This window comes from Cydia splendana, chromosome Z (assembly GCF_910591565.1).
Source record: "Cydia splendana chromosome Z, ilCydSple1.2, whole genome shotgun sequence".
NCBI classification, from domain to species: Eukaryota; Metazoa; Arthropoda; class Insecta; order Lepidoptera; family Tortricidae; genus Cydia; species Cydia splendana.
The window spans coordinates 7,146,938-7,164,593 of record NC_085987.1 but is presented as its reverse complement, the minus strand read 5'-3'; the positions used below and the strand labels follow the sequence as shown (position 1 = coordinate 7,164,593).

Genomic DNA, 17,656 nt, shown 5'->3' with positions numbered 1-17,656 from the left:
GAGACGGAGACTTTCGCTAACGCTCCAGAGCCTCTACCATCAGTTTTAACATTGACATAACGCTCACGTCTACGTAATTTACTTTCTGTACATCTCGCTTGCACTATTGCTCGCATATGCGAGTACGAGCGAGATGCATAGAAAGTAAGTTACGTAAACGTGAGCGTTATGTCAATGTCAAAACTGGTGGTAGCCGTACAGTTAATTAGGTAGGGACATTTAGGTAATCTTAAAGCACAGTCAGAATCAATAGTAGCGAATAACTAAGGGTCCTCTCCGTCCTCTAATAACTTTACAAAAAGAGATGTCACTACAATTATGAAATAGGTAACATATGTAGGTACTGTATATCGTGCTAATTTACCGCCCTAGTGCGGTAACTAGCACTAAACGTGCGTATGTCGAAAATTAAAAGGCCCATAATGTACTGTAAAACGTTGTACAATACACATGCGAAAAGGTAATTCGCACTTGTATCATAATGTACTATTAACCACAAATTTTACCTAGAGTTATAATTGTAGCTCTATGTGTACAAGTGTTAGGGGAAGACAAATAGTTGATCTATCCGCTACTATTGATGCTAACTGTACTTAGACGTCTTTCCACGTCCTTAACTCTTCCTTAGTTACTTCCTGTAAACAAAGCTACGAAAATATTTTCATCATCTTTGTTACCCAAAAGCCAAAGCCGACATTGAAATATTACGAGTACAACTACTTTTCGCGAAAATATCCTCAAATTTTCTTCCGCGCGTGCGTCCTCTACGCAGCAGACAGAGCGAGAGCGCTTTGTTGTTTCGCGTTCCCGCTCGCACACCACGCTTCTTTGTTTTGGCGATGATATAAAGGCTCAGCGCGAACACGCCGCTCGAATATTAGGTACAGAGTGCAGCCGAGTAAGAGGCGTTTCGCGTTTCGAAGCGGCAGCAGTTGAACTATTAAAACTCTTTTAAAAAAATCTAAGTGTTTTCGGCCAGTGACTTTTGTGAAGTGATCAGTGATGAGGCCGCCTACGGAATATGACGGGGGAGCGCGGGTGCCGACGGAAGCCGAGGAGGTGGACCCGCGGGCGCCAGCGATGATGATCTGCGCCCGGCTCGCAGGCCGCGCTATCATTCGCGTCGTCGGACGCTGCGAGGATGCCCAGGAAAACAGCCAGCTCGGTCAGTACCCTCGTTGACTAGCCTAGTTACGTAACTGAACCTTACTGCGACGAGATAAGGTCCACCAATGCTCAAGTGTTGCTCTAAGCATAAACTCTGTTATCATGTGCTGTGAAAGCCTGAGTATATGAACCGATTTAAACCCGAACCCTAGTGTAAACATTCCATACGAACTTGAAAGTTGGCCGACTGTCCTATTTCTGATACTGTTCGGCGATAGAAATAGAATTCGTATGTCAATATCTGGCAATGCATCATGTATCACAATAGTCAATAAAACTGCGATGTACTTAAACTGCATTTGCGCTAGGCGTACCAAAACAAACAATATGTAGGTACATATTGTACCTATGTACCTTCTATGTTACCTATTTCATTAGGTAGGTACCTATGTTCATTAATGATCTGTGATCGGTCAGTGTGTGGTAGGTACTTACTATAGTATAAACAAAATTATTTGCGGTATTTGACGTCTGTCACTCACAACAGCAATACTACGTAAAATGTCTTGCACATCGTAATCACAAAGGAAAACAACTGCACTGCGAACGTTTACGTTCTACGTCTTTTTGTTTTTTAATTTTAGGGTTGGCCGGACACCACCGTTATGAATCGGTAGTCGTCTAAGTAAATCGATATGAATTTTTCATTTTTCTTTTAATAAAAATAAGGAAAAGGTGGATAATTAACTGTAAATATGGATATATTTATCGTCACTTAACAGACAACCAATTTGACACAGAAATAACATAAAAAACTTTAAAATAGATCCCCAGTTAGTTTCAATTTTGACGATGGGTGCGACCTACTCGGTCGGTGTATTAAATACATTTAGCTTGCGGGAAAAACATATAATTCTAGCTTTATTTAAATCTCAAATAAAAATTCATTATACGTCACAATTCGATACCTCAGTCTACGTGCCATCCAATCGTAATCGCTTGCTGTGACAATCGATTTGCGTTAGTTACATCTCTATATACGTCAGTCATAATGTGTCAAATACCGCAAATAATGTTGTTTATACTATAAGATCAGCCTTTCATATTTTATATTCACTACTTCTTTACTGTGTAGTACGTGCCTATCTACCTATAGTCTGCATAACCAATGGTTAGTCGGCAGAAAATGGCGCGACATCAAAATTTCTACATCTCTCATATAGAAGCAAATCTAAACAAATATACCTACTCGCTAAATAAAATCTTAGGCTGGACAGACACACAAATAGACAATGTTTAAAGCTGGTCTAGAGGAAAATAAAAATAGAATCGGATACTTGAAATTGTGCTACAATAATTAGAGTGATTATCAGATTATCACGCATTAATACCCTGTCGAGCAGTAATTATTAACCTAGATACATCAATTAATAAGTTTCATTTTTTTGTAATTGTCATTATCCTGAGTCTAAGATTCAAGTCGCATCTACCCAAAATGGAAACGTCTTCAAATGTTAATTAGGTACCTACAATAAAAACAAAACTTAGTATTATCGTCGATATAATCAAGTTAGCTAATAATCTCTGCAATAACAATAACAATGACTGAAGGGAATAATACACTATCTATATACTAGAATATGATCGTATACGACTACGTTTATGTAAATAGATGTGAACTGAAAATTTTTCTAATCTCAAATCCGCGTTAAGCAGTACTGTTAGAAAAACCAGACAGGTCAAGAAACTCGCGACATACCTACTAAATAAACTTGTGTACAGTAATCGTTAAAGATGTACTGCAGGTACCTACATTTTTCGCCGTATTACAATGGCATGGAGAAACATCAACTACCTACATACAGAAAACACTTGTAAGGTCCGCTTTCAGCCAAAATGAAATATAACATTATGACATTTATGACGGTACTGCGAGGGCACAATAAGGTAACTCTGCGCTGACTTTGCAGTAACAGTATAGTGTGAAATTGCCATCATCAACGTCAAATTAGGTAGAAAGAACATCTAAAAGGAATTCCGAAATTGTTCGTATATTATACTCTACTAGAAGACAAAAGACGAGCTATAATTATTTAAATTGCGTAGACATGTAATCTTATCAGCAAATTGCGTTGTCGGAACACATAATTGAATCTATTTATTGTTATGAATGTCAAGAATTGAGGCCGAAAATAGCTAGTAGGTGTATAAGTAATAGGGCAATTATTCGTTACAAAATTTCGTTCATAGACTCTCTGATATGCAAAGATATGAAATCTAAACTAGATTACCATGATACCTAAATAAATAAAAACGGTAGGTAAATTATTGCTTTAAATAGCGAGAAACATTACGTAGGTACAGTACACCTGCAATAATATATAACAGAACAAAGGCCGCAAAAATATCTGACACGATCTTATTTATAGAGCCATAAGAGTGAGTCACATATTTTTACGGCCTTCGAAGAGTAACATATTATTGCAGGTGACTGTACCTAGCTAAATATATAAGTAGGTAAAAGTTACCTATTTTTAAATATTATTTTTAAGCGCCACTTGCACCATTCCACTAACCCCGGGATAACCGGTTAATACTGGAGCTACCATGGTTACCAGTACAATTTGACACTAAGTTAACGGTTTAACCGCTTAACCTCGGGTTAATGGGATGGTGCAAGTGGCCCTAAATAAACTAGCACCTAGGTCTAGCCTAGATATGATTTCTCATCGCTACAGATGTGCAAGTTGCGGGAAGTTTCAAATAAGTTGGAATAGTTCGCGGAAATTTCAGAGAAAATTACACAAGAAACAGATGAAACTTTCATTTTCAAATTTGGATTCCCTTCAAAAAATACGAGACCTTTCCGAATTTTTTAGGACCACCTACTAAATAAATTTAGGGCTTATAAATCGTCTGCAATAGACGAAAATGCCTATGATGATGATGATGATTTTAACAAAATATTTTAAGTCTTTGTGTTCTCCAGGTCTTCGAAATATTAAGAATTTGGGAAATTATAGTGTCGAATATACAAAACCGACTATTTACTAATAAATTAAACACGTGTCATCAAAATAAACAAAAGTTGAAAAAAAAAAATTCAAACAATTACATTGACTAACCATAAAAACAATTACAATCATTGTTATCTATATCATAACATATGTTTACCATAATTGCGTATATCAACTTCATAAATATTATAATCTGAATGATCTCTAACAACATATACATGTGCCGTTTTCAAGCAAAAGGTCAGTAGTAACTACGGCGCTACAGCTATAAAAAATATATTACAAATCGACCTTGTCAACAATACCTTTTGCCTGAAAACGTCACACGTTTATGATGCCAGTCGGTCGCTAGTTGCATCGGCTGCCAAGCGTCTGTAGCGAATGTCTTTCCCATGTTTATTACCTAATTAATCAAGTAACAAATATAAGAGCCTCGGTAGAGAGTACCATTTTGTACCATTTGGTGTTGAAACTCTAGGTCCATGGGGTCCCAGCGCGCATAAGTTGTTCGCAGAAATCGCGAAGCGTCTGGTTGACGTAACTGGTGACCGAAGAGCTGGCGGCTACCTCGCACAACGTATCAGCATTGCGATACAGCGAGGAAATGCCGCCAGCATCCTTGGTACAATGCCTTAAGGGCCTATTTTAGATTTAAGCTAGTTATTAATTTCGTTTAGTAGTACCACTGTATATATATTGTATGTAAATAAATGTTTTATCAAGTAAGGTGTATTTAAATGACAGGAGATTGAAGGCACATCAAAATTTTCAGTCAGCATGAGAAGTAGCTAAGCGGGCGAGGTAGGGTATTCAGCCGGCGTATTATATGGATGGCTTTATCCATCTTTATCCACGGGATAAAATAACTGTCACTTTTTAACTCCATGGCACAGAATGTGCCGGACACCGTTTTATCACGCTGTCACGTAAAGAATGACCTAAAGATCAGAACACATCGTATTCGCCGCTCATAGCCAGTAGCTAGGCTATAGATAGTACCTACAGATTACAGGACTTATTTAATGGATAAACTTAACCGCTCCTCGCCTCGTCCGTTTAGGCACTTCGTAAATAAGTTCTCGTACTCATTTTGTTTGCAAACTGCACTATTTCTTATGCTTACCCTATCCTATGCTTAAGACATTATATTTTCTTACATTTTTTATGAGTTATGTTAATCTAGTACCTAGTGATATGGACTAAATTTAAGTACCTAATGCTTAGCGAAAATTTAAATTTATAAATATCATGTTTTGTAACTACATACTTACCTAACACTTGCCTGCAGTGAAATTACGAATTAGAAAACCCAAATTGACGTTCTATTTGTAGATTTACAAGTACTCTTTAAAGCACTTAGCACTGAAAGTCGGCATCAATGTTAACAAGGCATGTCATAGCAATATCCAAATGATAATTATGCATGGTTGCTGATCAAGTGTAACTAAGCATATAATTGTAACCACTGGGTATAGTCGTCAAGGGTAAGGAGTCACAAAGATAGTGGCTACCACTTTTCTAATTGTTTAATTGTTAGGTAATTAGGTGTCCACAATGATCATCGTGACCGCACTTAAACTCCTCCTTCTCAGGATTTAGAGCCAGATACACCAGACAGGACACAGATGTTCAAATTTGTTTTCTTTAGCCAAAAGTTAAGAACATTAGCGATAATGGTGTTACTCATGAAAACTACATACATCGGGAGTAGTTTAGGTGATGTATGATAAACCAAACGTTCCAGTATCCTTAATTTTCATTGTTCTTTTCTCTATGTATGACTTATATTACCTTTTCATTTAGTGACACGTTTTATCTACTAGCGTGAAATTAAAGTCAACAGTTTCATATATTTATACGTCTCTACCTCGTCGTTGCATGTATGTAGAGGTACTATTACTGATCTTTGTAGTAAAAGTGTGTGTCCTTCCATTGTTTGATGACCTTACATGCTCCGTTGGTGAAGAAAAAGAATTGAGGAGATACCTAATTACGCAAAATTCTCGCAAACCACTATTATTGCCGTAGGTACATTAAACATGTTAGCACTAATTAACGACTCACACATTCCGTTGTCGGTTTTAGTTAGCTACTTAGGTACTGTTTAATTGATATGCCTACTTATATTATAAAATGGCTATTTTGGGTTTAAAGTGTAAATTCGTTGAAAAAGTAAGTTCATTAAATGTAGAGATCTCGTAGAGCTAATCGACACAAAGATGAATAAAAAAGAAAATTAAACTAAAACTCATCATTACGAGTACTTATCAATGAAAGTGATTTAGAGTAAGACCGTTTTTTTAGAGTTTAATAGAGATTTGAATGCTCTCAGAAAGTTTTTTAGAGACAGTATGGTCAGATAATCATATTGTACAAATAGAACATAGAACTTTGTTTTCATGTTAGCAACGATTTCAAGTTCAATTTTATTTAATTACATTGTGTCGGTAAAGCAACAAAAAATGTATGTATGTACATACCTATATACTTACAAAAGTACATTGACAAAGATCTCCAATTATTTAATCGATATTAGTCACACAAATAAATTTTAAGTTAATTATTGACATGTATCATACTCGTAGGTATACGATACGAGTATTGTGGAGATTGTACGGTAACACAAGAGACTATTCGAAGATGTTCAACCTTGGCAGGCACGTATCGAAACGCGCTACTCGAGTTTCCCAATTATTTCTCTAGCCTAGCGGTTACCGCACTGCCCAATTTCCAGTTCACGGCTGTTTATTTATTGGAACATATTATGAATACTGTTACAAATTGCGACCCGTCGAGTATTACGTGAATTATGGTTATAGATACGATTTCGTGTGGTTTCTGATTCGACGGATTACGTGTCTCGTTCAATGATTAGTCTAGAGACCTTGTTGGGGCATTGCGAATCTTCTTAAAGAGAGTCGGGTCAGGCGGGGCACACTCCGCGATTTCGTCGCTTTGCTACAGGTAGCTAAAAGTACATCGTAACAGAGGCGTTTTGTTAGAGAGTGAGTCTTCTGTACCTAGTACTATTATTTATTCTGTGGTCGGGTGCAGTCGGGTGACTAATTGCCCACTCTAGGCATTTATTAAAATTACGTAGGCGTTGACTTACATTATTATTAATTGTCGATTTATGTAAGGTAAATCCATATTTTTTTACAAAGGTAAATGTTGTTGTAAAAAACCTGTATTAATTAGACCGGGGTCTATCAAGAAATGGTTAACTATTTCTATTTAACATTTAACCTAGTTAAATTGTGTTCCATTTATCTCGATGGAGTAAAACCCGACTGCAACTTGTATGGGAACTGCACGCCGACGTTGTAGTTGGGCGTGCAGTCGGCGTGCAGTTCCATACAAATTGCAGTCTGGTTGCAGTCTGTCTGTATCGGCCCCTACCTATCTAAGTACCTTACAATGTTTATTTTATCATCGTTACTGGAATTAACTTAATTACATCATTAACATTATAGGCATTTTACTATTTAAAAATACGGAATATTTAATTGTGAGAGAAATATATATGTAGGTACTCATATCTACAATAGAAATGAGAGAAAATCTTAACAGATCACTGATTAACTACTACACTTTCAATCGCATAACAATAATATTGACGTAACTGTCGTTTTTGTTCGCAGCATACTACTTAGTAACTATTCCACCTGAACCGCCGTAAGAACCGCAAGAATCTTGGCTGGAATCCGCACATTTTTCCTTTGTCGTTAAAACCGGGATGGAACGAATAATAATCCTACTTCGCTGATACAGAGTTTATAATCGCTTGATAGTTAATAATTACGCGGAACATAACTTTGTTTACGCAACGCAAAGTTAACTGTTCTAAGGTGTTGGTATTGCAGGCTTTCGTAAACCTAACGAAGATATCGTGTAAAAATTGTGAAATTGTCCAAGGCCGGGTCGAGACCGTCGCTTCGCTCGTAGCGGTGATTAATTTCTTAATATCATAATTAATTCACTTATCAAAGTAAATCTGTGAGCTTGTGTTCTTACGAAATTAAATATTTATTTAAATAAAGGGTTTATTTATCATGTAATACCTACGAAGCAAACGAGCAGACGAATCGCCTGACGGTAAGCGATTACCGTCCCCCCTGGACACCCGCAATACCAGAGGAGTTGTAAGTGCGTTGCCGGCATATGGATGAGATTTATTGCCTATTATAGATATTTAGTAACACCATTTCTGATATCAGGTCATATCAGGTATTGTCCCAGTGACGTAATTTGTGGATGAGTTAATCGGGTCCAACCTCGGTCCAACACTATGTAAAGCACAATTTAATGTTTAAATTATTTATATGTATATATTTTACCTATAGGTTGTGGTTACTCGTTATAGATTAATACCTATAACTACCTGCTGTGATACTATTAATTGCAATGTATCACGCTATAAATTATTTAACTTAATTTTTTGTGTCAATGTGGGGCTGTATTTGTTTTCCAATAGGTAGTAAAGAAACAAACGGAGTGTGATTCTAGCCGTAGCTGTTAGTCGCAATTCCTAATATTAGAATGTTATTTTGGAAAAGGAAACGTTCTGCGCAGTTGTACTTCGCTACTCAACTAACTAATAGGTACCTAGCCTGTGTTTGTGTGTATTTAATTTTCCAATCGGTGTAGTAAGAACTTTATAGAATACCTACCAAAAAAATACAACAAGTAGGTCCATAATAATCACTACACATTACGAAATAAAGCTAGCTACAGGCAATTAATATCTACACTAAACCCGGTATAGGTACTTATAGTTATTAGTCAAGAGATCAAAAGCTCAGAATATTATGTGGAGTAGTTAGTTTAAATTATATACATACTTAATTGAATATAATAATTACAACGAACTACTAATTTATATCTATTTAATAAATTAATACCTACAGTAATTTCATTTCGAATAAACGTCTTAAACCTACCTAGTGCGGAAGTCAATACTAAACAGACGGCAAAATCGAAGTGATTTTACTGTTTTCCTCGTTCTTAACTACATCCATATAGGCTTGCGGAAGACAACAATAAGTATACAATGAATTCGCTAACATGCGGAAGACATGCACGTTAGACTGACTGCGCGCTGTCGATGCCGGTCGCTGACATGGCTCGCTCACGATCGATTTAGAACATCTTACACAGTGATTTACAAACATGACTCTCCAACACATGTTGGCCTTAGCAGAACAATTTATTCCATAAAGGTAAACCGGGCGAGAAAAGGTCACTGTTCGTTGTACTTCCTTGCTATAGATGTGAATGTGCCGCGTATGACTCACTGCCAATAATTAGGCTGTGTCGTAATTAACGAACATATTTGAATCGTTATAGAAATTTAGTAGACCTTGTAATCAAACAAAGCAGTACTTTTCCTCATTTTCACTACCTGACTATGTATGAAGCCCCCTCCACACTCGTGCGTGAATCGCGGCGCGAAGCCGCGATTCACGCACATAGTTTGGAGTGGGCTTTAGGTACATATCTCACATTCAATATTCTTTGAAGTCACAAAATTGCGTAGTAAAAATATACTTGGTCAAGCAGATCTTGTCAGTACAAAAAGGCGGCAAATTTGAAAAATGTAGGCGCAAAGGGATAATTTCTCATAGAAAATTTGAATTTCGCGGCTTTTTCTACTGACAAGATTTGCTTGACCATCTACATATGAATATGTCTCGGTTAGACCAAGAAAAGTCTGCAGCGATTTTGATAGCCCACGCAGTGAAAGTGTTACTTTAAACGTGAATCTTCAATGAAATTATGACGTACAAATAGCACTTGCACTGCGTGGGCTATCAAAATCGCTGCAGACTTTTCTTGGTCTAACGGCATTATCCCGCTACGAAATTATGAACGCATCCTGTTTCAGCTGTTCCGGCTGTTTGGTTTCTGTCTTAATAAAAAAAAAAAAAATTGGTTTCTGTCATTCGAATGTCAATGTCAAAAATGAAACTCTTGAAATATCAACATTGCGCTATTACCAAGAACCCTAAATTTTAAATGAAACACTAGCCCAAAACGTTATTTCAAAACTAAATTGTATAGAATCTAGTTTTAGTTCCAACTCAGCGCAATTTCCGGAGTATACCTAAAGCGAGTGATGTGCGCACTCATAAAACTTATAAATAGGTCAGCCAACTAGAACTATTTCTCTAACGCTGCTCTTGTAGTGTTAAATTTATCTGGAGCTCGCTGGACATTCGTGGCGTATTCTATAGACTTAGATAAGTGTGAAACATGGCCCTAGCGGTGACTCGTGTTGTTCTGAGGTGTGAAGATGCTCAGGAATCCCAAGCCCTAGGTAACGTGGTTAGTTTGATCTAATTATAGGTACAGATCAATTACACGTGATGTAACGTCTTTGTACTTGGGTATTTTACAGCTATTGTTTTTAACTTGTCATGTTACAAACCTTGAATTATAATAAACATACCTACATAAAAATATGCTATAGGTGCATTGTATTAAAGAAAAGTCAATATTTATCTTGCAAACAAATGTTTTGTAATATATTAATTGCTAACCAGTAATGTATGGTTAATTTAATAATTTTATATATTCTATGATATAATGAAACACATTTTTCTTCAACCTTAGGAGAATTTGCAATTATTATTCCAAGGCTTAAGCAAGGTTACCAAAGCAACTCTTTCAAGGATTAATCCTAATAACATAAGATGTGATTTTATATGGAGAGAACCATGAATTTATGGTCGCAGTCCTATTACCATATTATATTATACATTATAGTATGAAAAACCAACACCTGCCTTATTAATTAAATGATTTTGGCCCTTACAGTCAATAGACGCTATATTTCTTTAAATGTCTAACACAATTTATTCCAATCTTTGCAGACCTGTCAGAATGCCAGCTGATGCAAGTCCCAGATGCAGTATACCACCTCATGCGACACACGGAGCTTAAGAGCTGCGATCTCAGTGGCAATGTCATCACCAAGATACCTCCCAAGTTTGCCGTCAAGTTCAGCTTGATTACAGGTCTGTATTTTCATTTTGTTTTATATTTTCCTAATCCCTACTAAAATTATAAATGTAATGTCTGTTGTACAATTAACAGACCTTGGGTGTCATTAGTGATCTAATGTGTTAATGTGAATATTGCTAGTATGGTTCAATGTTATATTGTTCATTACTCACCCGACCAATCAGGTGTAGCCTTGACATTGACACCTTTTCTGAAAATAAGTTTTATGAATTAAATACGACTTATCTAGCAAATATTGGCAAGGTCAGTATCTTGATTAAAAATAAACAAATAAATTTGCTAATTGTCTTGAGTTATGAACAGAGATCGGACAAATTTGCGTCATTGCTCGCAAGAATGTGGACTCCAAAATTGATTAAATAATTAATCATTCAATTAATTTCTTACCTGGGAGGTTTAATTTTGATTTCTAATCAATAAATAGCACAAAGATTTCTTATAATGTAAATTTATTAAAGAAAATATTCAGTATGTTTTCCAATTTTTCTGTGGGTACTCATTTTTTATATCAAAAATATATTTAAGTGCTATTTATTGACTAGGGAACAAAATTAAATCTCAGGTAAAAAAATAATTAAATGATTAATTATTTAATCAAATTTGGAGTCATGTCCACATTATTGCGAGCAATGACGCCAATCTGTCCGATCTCTGGACTTATGAAAGAAATACCCTTTAACATACTGAGGAACATACTGATAGAAATAAACATAAGGTCAATTTGGGGATGACCGTCATATGAAATGTTTGGTTGGGAAGACCGTCATGGGGCAAGAACTCTCAGACACTGGCAGTATGGTAGAGCTTTGCTCCTTCTGCTTTACCGACCTTCTGTCAGTGGAGTTTGTGCACAAACACAAGAGTTAGAAGATACGAAAGAGCTTGTAGACAATCTTATGTGATAGACGGTCTTCCCCACAAAAGTTATAGTTAATGTAACCCCACCATTGTGGTAATACCTGAATGGGATCCCACCAAACGCCATGGATTTTTTAACTAATTAACAATTGTTTTATAATCATTTCAGATTTGAACCTGTCAAACAACCAGATGGCCAGATTGCCAGATGAGCTGTGCACACTGGCTTGCCTGGAGCGGCTGGACATCTCCCATAACAGCTTTGTGGCCCTCCCGGCCATCGCCTGCCAGTGTCCCAGTCTCCACACATTACATGCACACCACAATCAGATCATTGGTAAGTTACACTATTTGCTTTGCAATCACTTCATGATTAGAATACCAGTATCATATTTGTCTGATCAATTATATAATATTGTTTAAATAACAGCACTTAATGTATAAATATCCTTATTTATTTATTGGAGAAGTGGCAGCCTCATGGGCCCTTGCCAAATATAATCCCAATATAATCCTTTGCACTTGATGTATATGTCGTAGTCAGATCGTATAATCCGCCGTATTACATTACGGCTAGCCGTTATCAAAAACAGGGGCGTTTTGAAATGTGGCGGTTCGACGATTAGCCGGATTGTCATTGCGATACGTTCTTCAATAAGGCGGCCAACGTTTAGCCGCATCGTACTACTATTTTAGATTGTAGAGTGACCAGTTCTTTCGGTCGCCTACGTAACCGGAGTTTGACAATGTTTGCAATTTAATTTATTTTTACCATGGTCCCACCGCACTACATGTGTTTATTTTCCAAAACATTTCCTTCGCAACTTAAATAGACGGAGCCCCGCTTCGCGGGGCTCCTATTTCTGGGCGGTTTGCCCTTCGGGCATCTGAAGCTACCTAACGAACCTAACCTACTTACCTACCTACGCTTTTTTCCCCAAAGTGTAATGTTTTCACGGACGTCTCACTAAATCAATAGGTAGGTAGGTTAGGTTCGTCAGGTAGCTTCAGATGCCCGAAGGGCAAACCGCTCAGAAATAGGAGCCCCGCGAAGCGGGGCTCCGTCTAGTTAAGTTGCGAAAGAAATGTTTTTTGAAAAGAAACAGTCCGACGAACTCCAGATTTGATGGACACCCCAGCGTTTGTCAGGCAGCGCCACGGGTGTTAAAAATGGGAACTAAAAACTGTCAAAGCGGCGGCTAATGACTCGCTGTATTACATTACGGCTAGCCGTGTTGAAGAACGTATGGCGCCGAATACATTCCGGCGGATTCTCATTCAGCCGCATTCAATCCGGCTAATCGTTAAACCGCCGCATTTCAAAACGCCCCTGTTTTTGAAAACGGCTAGCCGTAATGTAATACGGCGGATTATACGATCCGACTGCGACATATACAACACATTGACAAAGCAATCACTGTCAATTTAGGCAGGTTTATTTTTAATTCGATTGACGTCACGTGGCAATACCAAAGAGTACTTAGTATTGTATACTTACATTGGATAAAATACCTAGATCAATTGATCAACTTGTCATTTGTTAGAGTATGCTTATAACGGATCACTCTTAAATCATATTTTATAACTTTTAATACACTAAACCTTAATGACTCATTAAGGTTTGGTATAAGCATGCTAATAAAATATGTTTCAGCATTTGCAAATAGAGATGGGTAACTCAGGAGTGATAGATAAAAAAGATATATATCTTTCTCGTTTCATGAATCACTCTTCTTGTCTTTACGAATCCGAATGTATCAGTATATCCGTACCGCTCAGAATCCGCCTGAACGACCGCTGTCGTTCGTTCGTGTTACTTCGGTCGACGCGCGACCGAGTCATCGCTTTCGCTTTAGTAAATCGTTGCCGAGGGAGTGAGCGGCGCTCACTCCCTCGGCAATTCGGACGCGTCATTCGCTATTCCGCGGGAACGAGAAATAGATAGTATAGTATTTCTCGCTCGCGCAGGATGCAATGCAAATTGCAATGATGAGTTATTAATTCGGTTAATGAGTTAAATTGCATTGCATTTAATAAAATGTAAACAAAAAGCAATAAGGTATTTTATTAGGCGAATATATTCTTGCGCATGACAATACGAACCAAATCAAGCTTCCTTGTGAATGTACCAATCTATATCCATCATGTTACAAAATGAAAATGAAAATGTCGCCACGTTATAATAACAATTATGTCTCTCTCTCATTCATAAGATGACGCAAAGTCAGTAAGTGTCGATACAGTTACGAGCGGGACAACTGATACACACGGATATAAAGATATAAAAGAGTGATACATATCCCAGTGGTAAAAAGATATATATCAATCTTTTCCCTCTACTGACACATTCCGCCCATCTCTATTTGCAAATAGACAACAAACTGTCTCTTGGCTGACGATACAAAATAATAGCAAGAAATAGCTGATTCACCTAATCCAAATAGTTGAACCAGTAGAGCCAGAGTCTTTTCACTTATGTCTGAACATTCATTTATGTTTTCCAGAAGTAGACGTGGACCGATTGGAGCGGTCGCGCGCCCTCGAGTACGTGGACCTGAGCGACAACCCCCTCCCGCCGCGCGTGTACGACGAGCTCAAGCAGCTCTCGCGGCCCTCCGTGGCCGTGTCCGAGCGCGTCAAGGAGGACTGGGAAGAGGACCTCATCCTCTAGGAGGCTAACTCGCGTTTGGGGCCAGAGCTGACATTCAAACGAGCTTGTGATACTCGATTTATAGTCATTGTAGTTATGAACGTCCGTCTTTTATTATAAGTACAAGTGACTTCAATCTGAGTTTTTTAACAAATATATATTTAGGTCGATTACCAACTAAAGGCTCACGCTCAACTATAGTCACGCTGCTAATTGTATGTAACAAAGCCTATAAACCAAATCAAATACTGAATAAAAATGTAATTTATACTCTGTTGAGATTGATGCAGTATTTTTCATAAAAAAGCGCAGTATTTCGGTGACTAGCATGTACTTATTATTTGTAAAGCTCGTAACTACGCTGTGATACTGGCCCTAACTTACCTGTGATCTGTCTATGAGAATATGACAATATATTATATTATGTATTGTTAGTTCGTGCATTGCATATTGTTTTATGTAAAATTACTAAAATTATGTACCTAAGAGTAAATGTGGATTCCGTTAACTGCAACGCCCGTGTCGAAATCATGGTTTGCACAGATGTAGTTATTTTATTATTAAAAATCCAATAAAATTTATTCTGGTCCTAATTAATACTAGCGTTGTTTCAAAGAATAAACTATTTTGATTCAACCAAAGATGAATGATAGGACCTAGAGACGGTATGTAGTATTTTTAAAGATATGGGTTTGTGCAATATGTTTCCAGTGAGTTCTCAGGGGTTGAGTGCTGTAACGGATTTTAATAAATAATGTATTACTTTATTGTGCTCAAAGAGATGTGTACTTAAGTATAACACATAGTGGTAAGCCAGGGTGAAGTTTATAATTTTTTTGAATCTATAATGATAAGTTTTGTTCAAACGATACTGAACTGAAGGTACCGTTACCGTAAAATATGCCTACTTTGCTCCAAAATTTGCTCCAGAATTTGGAATTTAAAAACATTTATAAAATTGTAATATTTTTTAGAGATTGAGATCTTTATTTATTTATTTAGAAATTTAACTCAGGCAACAAGGCCCATATTACAAATACCTTCAGACTAACATACATATGTATACACATGTGTGTGTGTATGTATGTATTGTGCTAGGTATGTTGATATTTGAATATGCCGATTTAAAGCAGACATTAGACCATCAGTACTATGATGTTTTAACACTTAAATGAGACAGTGATATATTTTTCACAACTGTTGGAGCACAATTACCCAGTGGGGAGCAATGTAGGCATATTTTAAGATAAATATATGACTTATATGAGTTAAGCGTTGTGTATAACACCAGTGATACTGATAATTTTTCTACAAAGAGATAACATACGATAGTAATGTTAATAAGAATAATAAGGATATGCGATCACTCTCTCTGAATTATAGTACATACACTACAGACAGGTACAAACAGCAAAACTCCTAATTGTGTACTTCGGTGGACCTTATTACCAAAGACATAAGGTCCACCGATGTACAGTTAGGAGTGCGGGCGATGGTATTTGCAATTGATATATATAATATGCCTGCTGACTGGCTTAATTATAATAAGTTTTTATATTGAATACTAGTCCATTCATTTAGATAAGAATGTGCTTTATGAATAAGAAAATATAGAGAATACTCTATTTTGGTGCTTAAGGCATCCTTATATTTAAGATGAAGTGACAGTTTATTATTTTTAACATATTTTATTAAGAATTATTGTGCTTCTTAACGGTTTTTGTTTGTTTTACGCATTTTAATCGATTTGTAAAATATCAATAAAGATTGTCCAAAGATTCTTTTGACTGAAGATGATGATTTCATTGAATATAGATATGATATGTATAAGTATATATTATATTATATAAGAAAACAACGTAATTTTCTAAAATTGTATTTTCTGAAATTTAATATAAGATTTATAGGGTTTTATAAAAGTATTGGTACTATGATGTAAATTGTAATACCTACTCGTAATATATATAAAACTAATTGAGTGTTTTATTTAATTCTTTGCCTGTTATCTAAAATATCCACGAAAAACGAAAATCATTTTATTTATTTATCTGCCTTCTTCACTTGAATTTGCATGAGCGATACAGAGGCAGGTAATGAAATTTTGAATTTCGGTTTCTCGGTAGATCCTCGGGAGGTCCTCCGGTAACAGGTGCATTATAACTGAGTCGCATGCGCAACGAAACGGTGCGGGCTATTAATATACCTACACTCATAACATTTTTGTATGCACATACGTTTATCATTCATTATAGATTGTACAATTGTACAATGAATGATTAAGTAGTAGGAAGTAACAAAAACTTCTATTGTTAAGGCGATATGATTCGACTCATCAACGAATCTGAGGGGGTGAGGTGCGCGGCAAACCGTGAAGCCCCGCCCGCGCGTCCCGCGACCCGCTCGCCGAGATCGTGAGCGCGCGCCGCGCACGGTAAACATAGCAGACGGGTCACAGTATAATGATCTTATGATGGCAGTATTTTAACTAGACCGGGAAATGGTCACGTTTTAGAGTTTTTATTGTATATGTACGTATGTATTTCTTGCATTACGTATTTCTGATCATTTCATGTAGTATTATTATTTTTATATAGACATGTGTACTTATTATTGATCAGTAAAGAACGTTTTAATTTCATGGCAGCGTGTTCGAGTTAAAGTACCTAAAGGAAAGTAACAATTTTAAAGGAGACGGTCAATTAAGGGTTCTATTTATAAAGGTTATTAACCTTAATCAATAATTTTACTTTACAGATTCCTTTAACTCAATAACGCTGCCGTGAAATTAAAACGTTGTTACTGATCAGTAGTACTTATTTATAAGCTCTAAAAACAAAAAAAAACAGTTTCAAAGTAAATTTCTGATAACTTTTTGTCATTGCAAGCGTTATGGTTTCTTCTTGGCAACATTTTACATGAAAATGTTTTTGGTGGGTCTCATTATCACAATTTCCAATACTTTTGTTGCCTAACTTAATAAATTATTGTTTACAATACCTAT

General features: G+C 36.6%; 1 protein-coding gene across 2 annotated transcripts; it reads left to right on the top strand.

The window, feature by feature from the left end:
* Positions 1–866: 866 nt before the first annotated feature.
* On the top strand, positions 867–16,412 carry LOC134804302 (leucine-rich repeat-containing protein 57). 2 transcript variants are annotated; one of them, XM_063777313.1, is made up of 4 exons: positions 867–1,165; positions 10,997–11,140; positions 12,175–12,342; positions 14,510–16,412. In XM_063777313.1, the coding sequence occupies exons 1-4, from the start codon at positions 1,003–1,005 to the stop codon at positions 14,674–14,676; spliced, it is 642 nt and encodes a 213-aa protein (XP_063633383.1). In that variant the 5' UTR covers positions 867–1,002; the 3' UTR covers positions 14,677–16,412. The 2 variants fall into 2 exon arrangements, with proteins under 2 accessions (XP_063633383.1, XP_063633384.1); XM_063777314.1 differs by lacking the exon at positions 867–1,165 and adding an exon at positions 10,294–10,440.
* Positions 16,413–17,656: the final 1,244 nt, after the last annotated feature.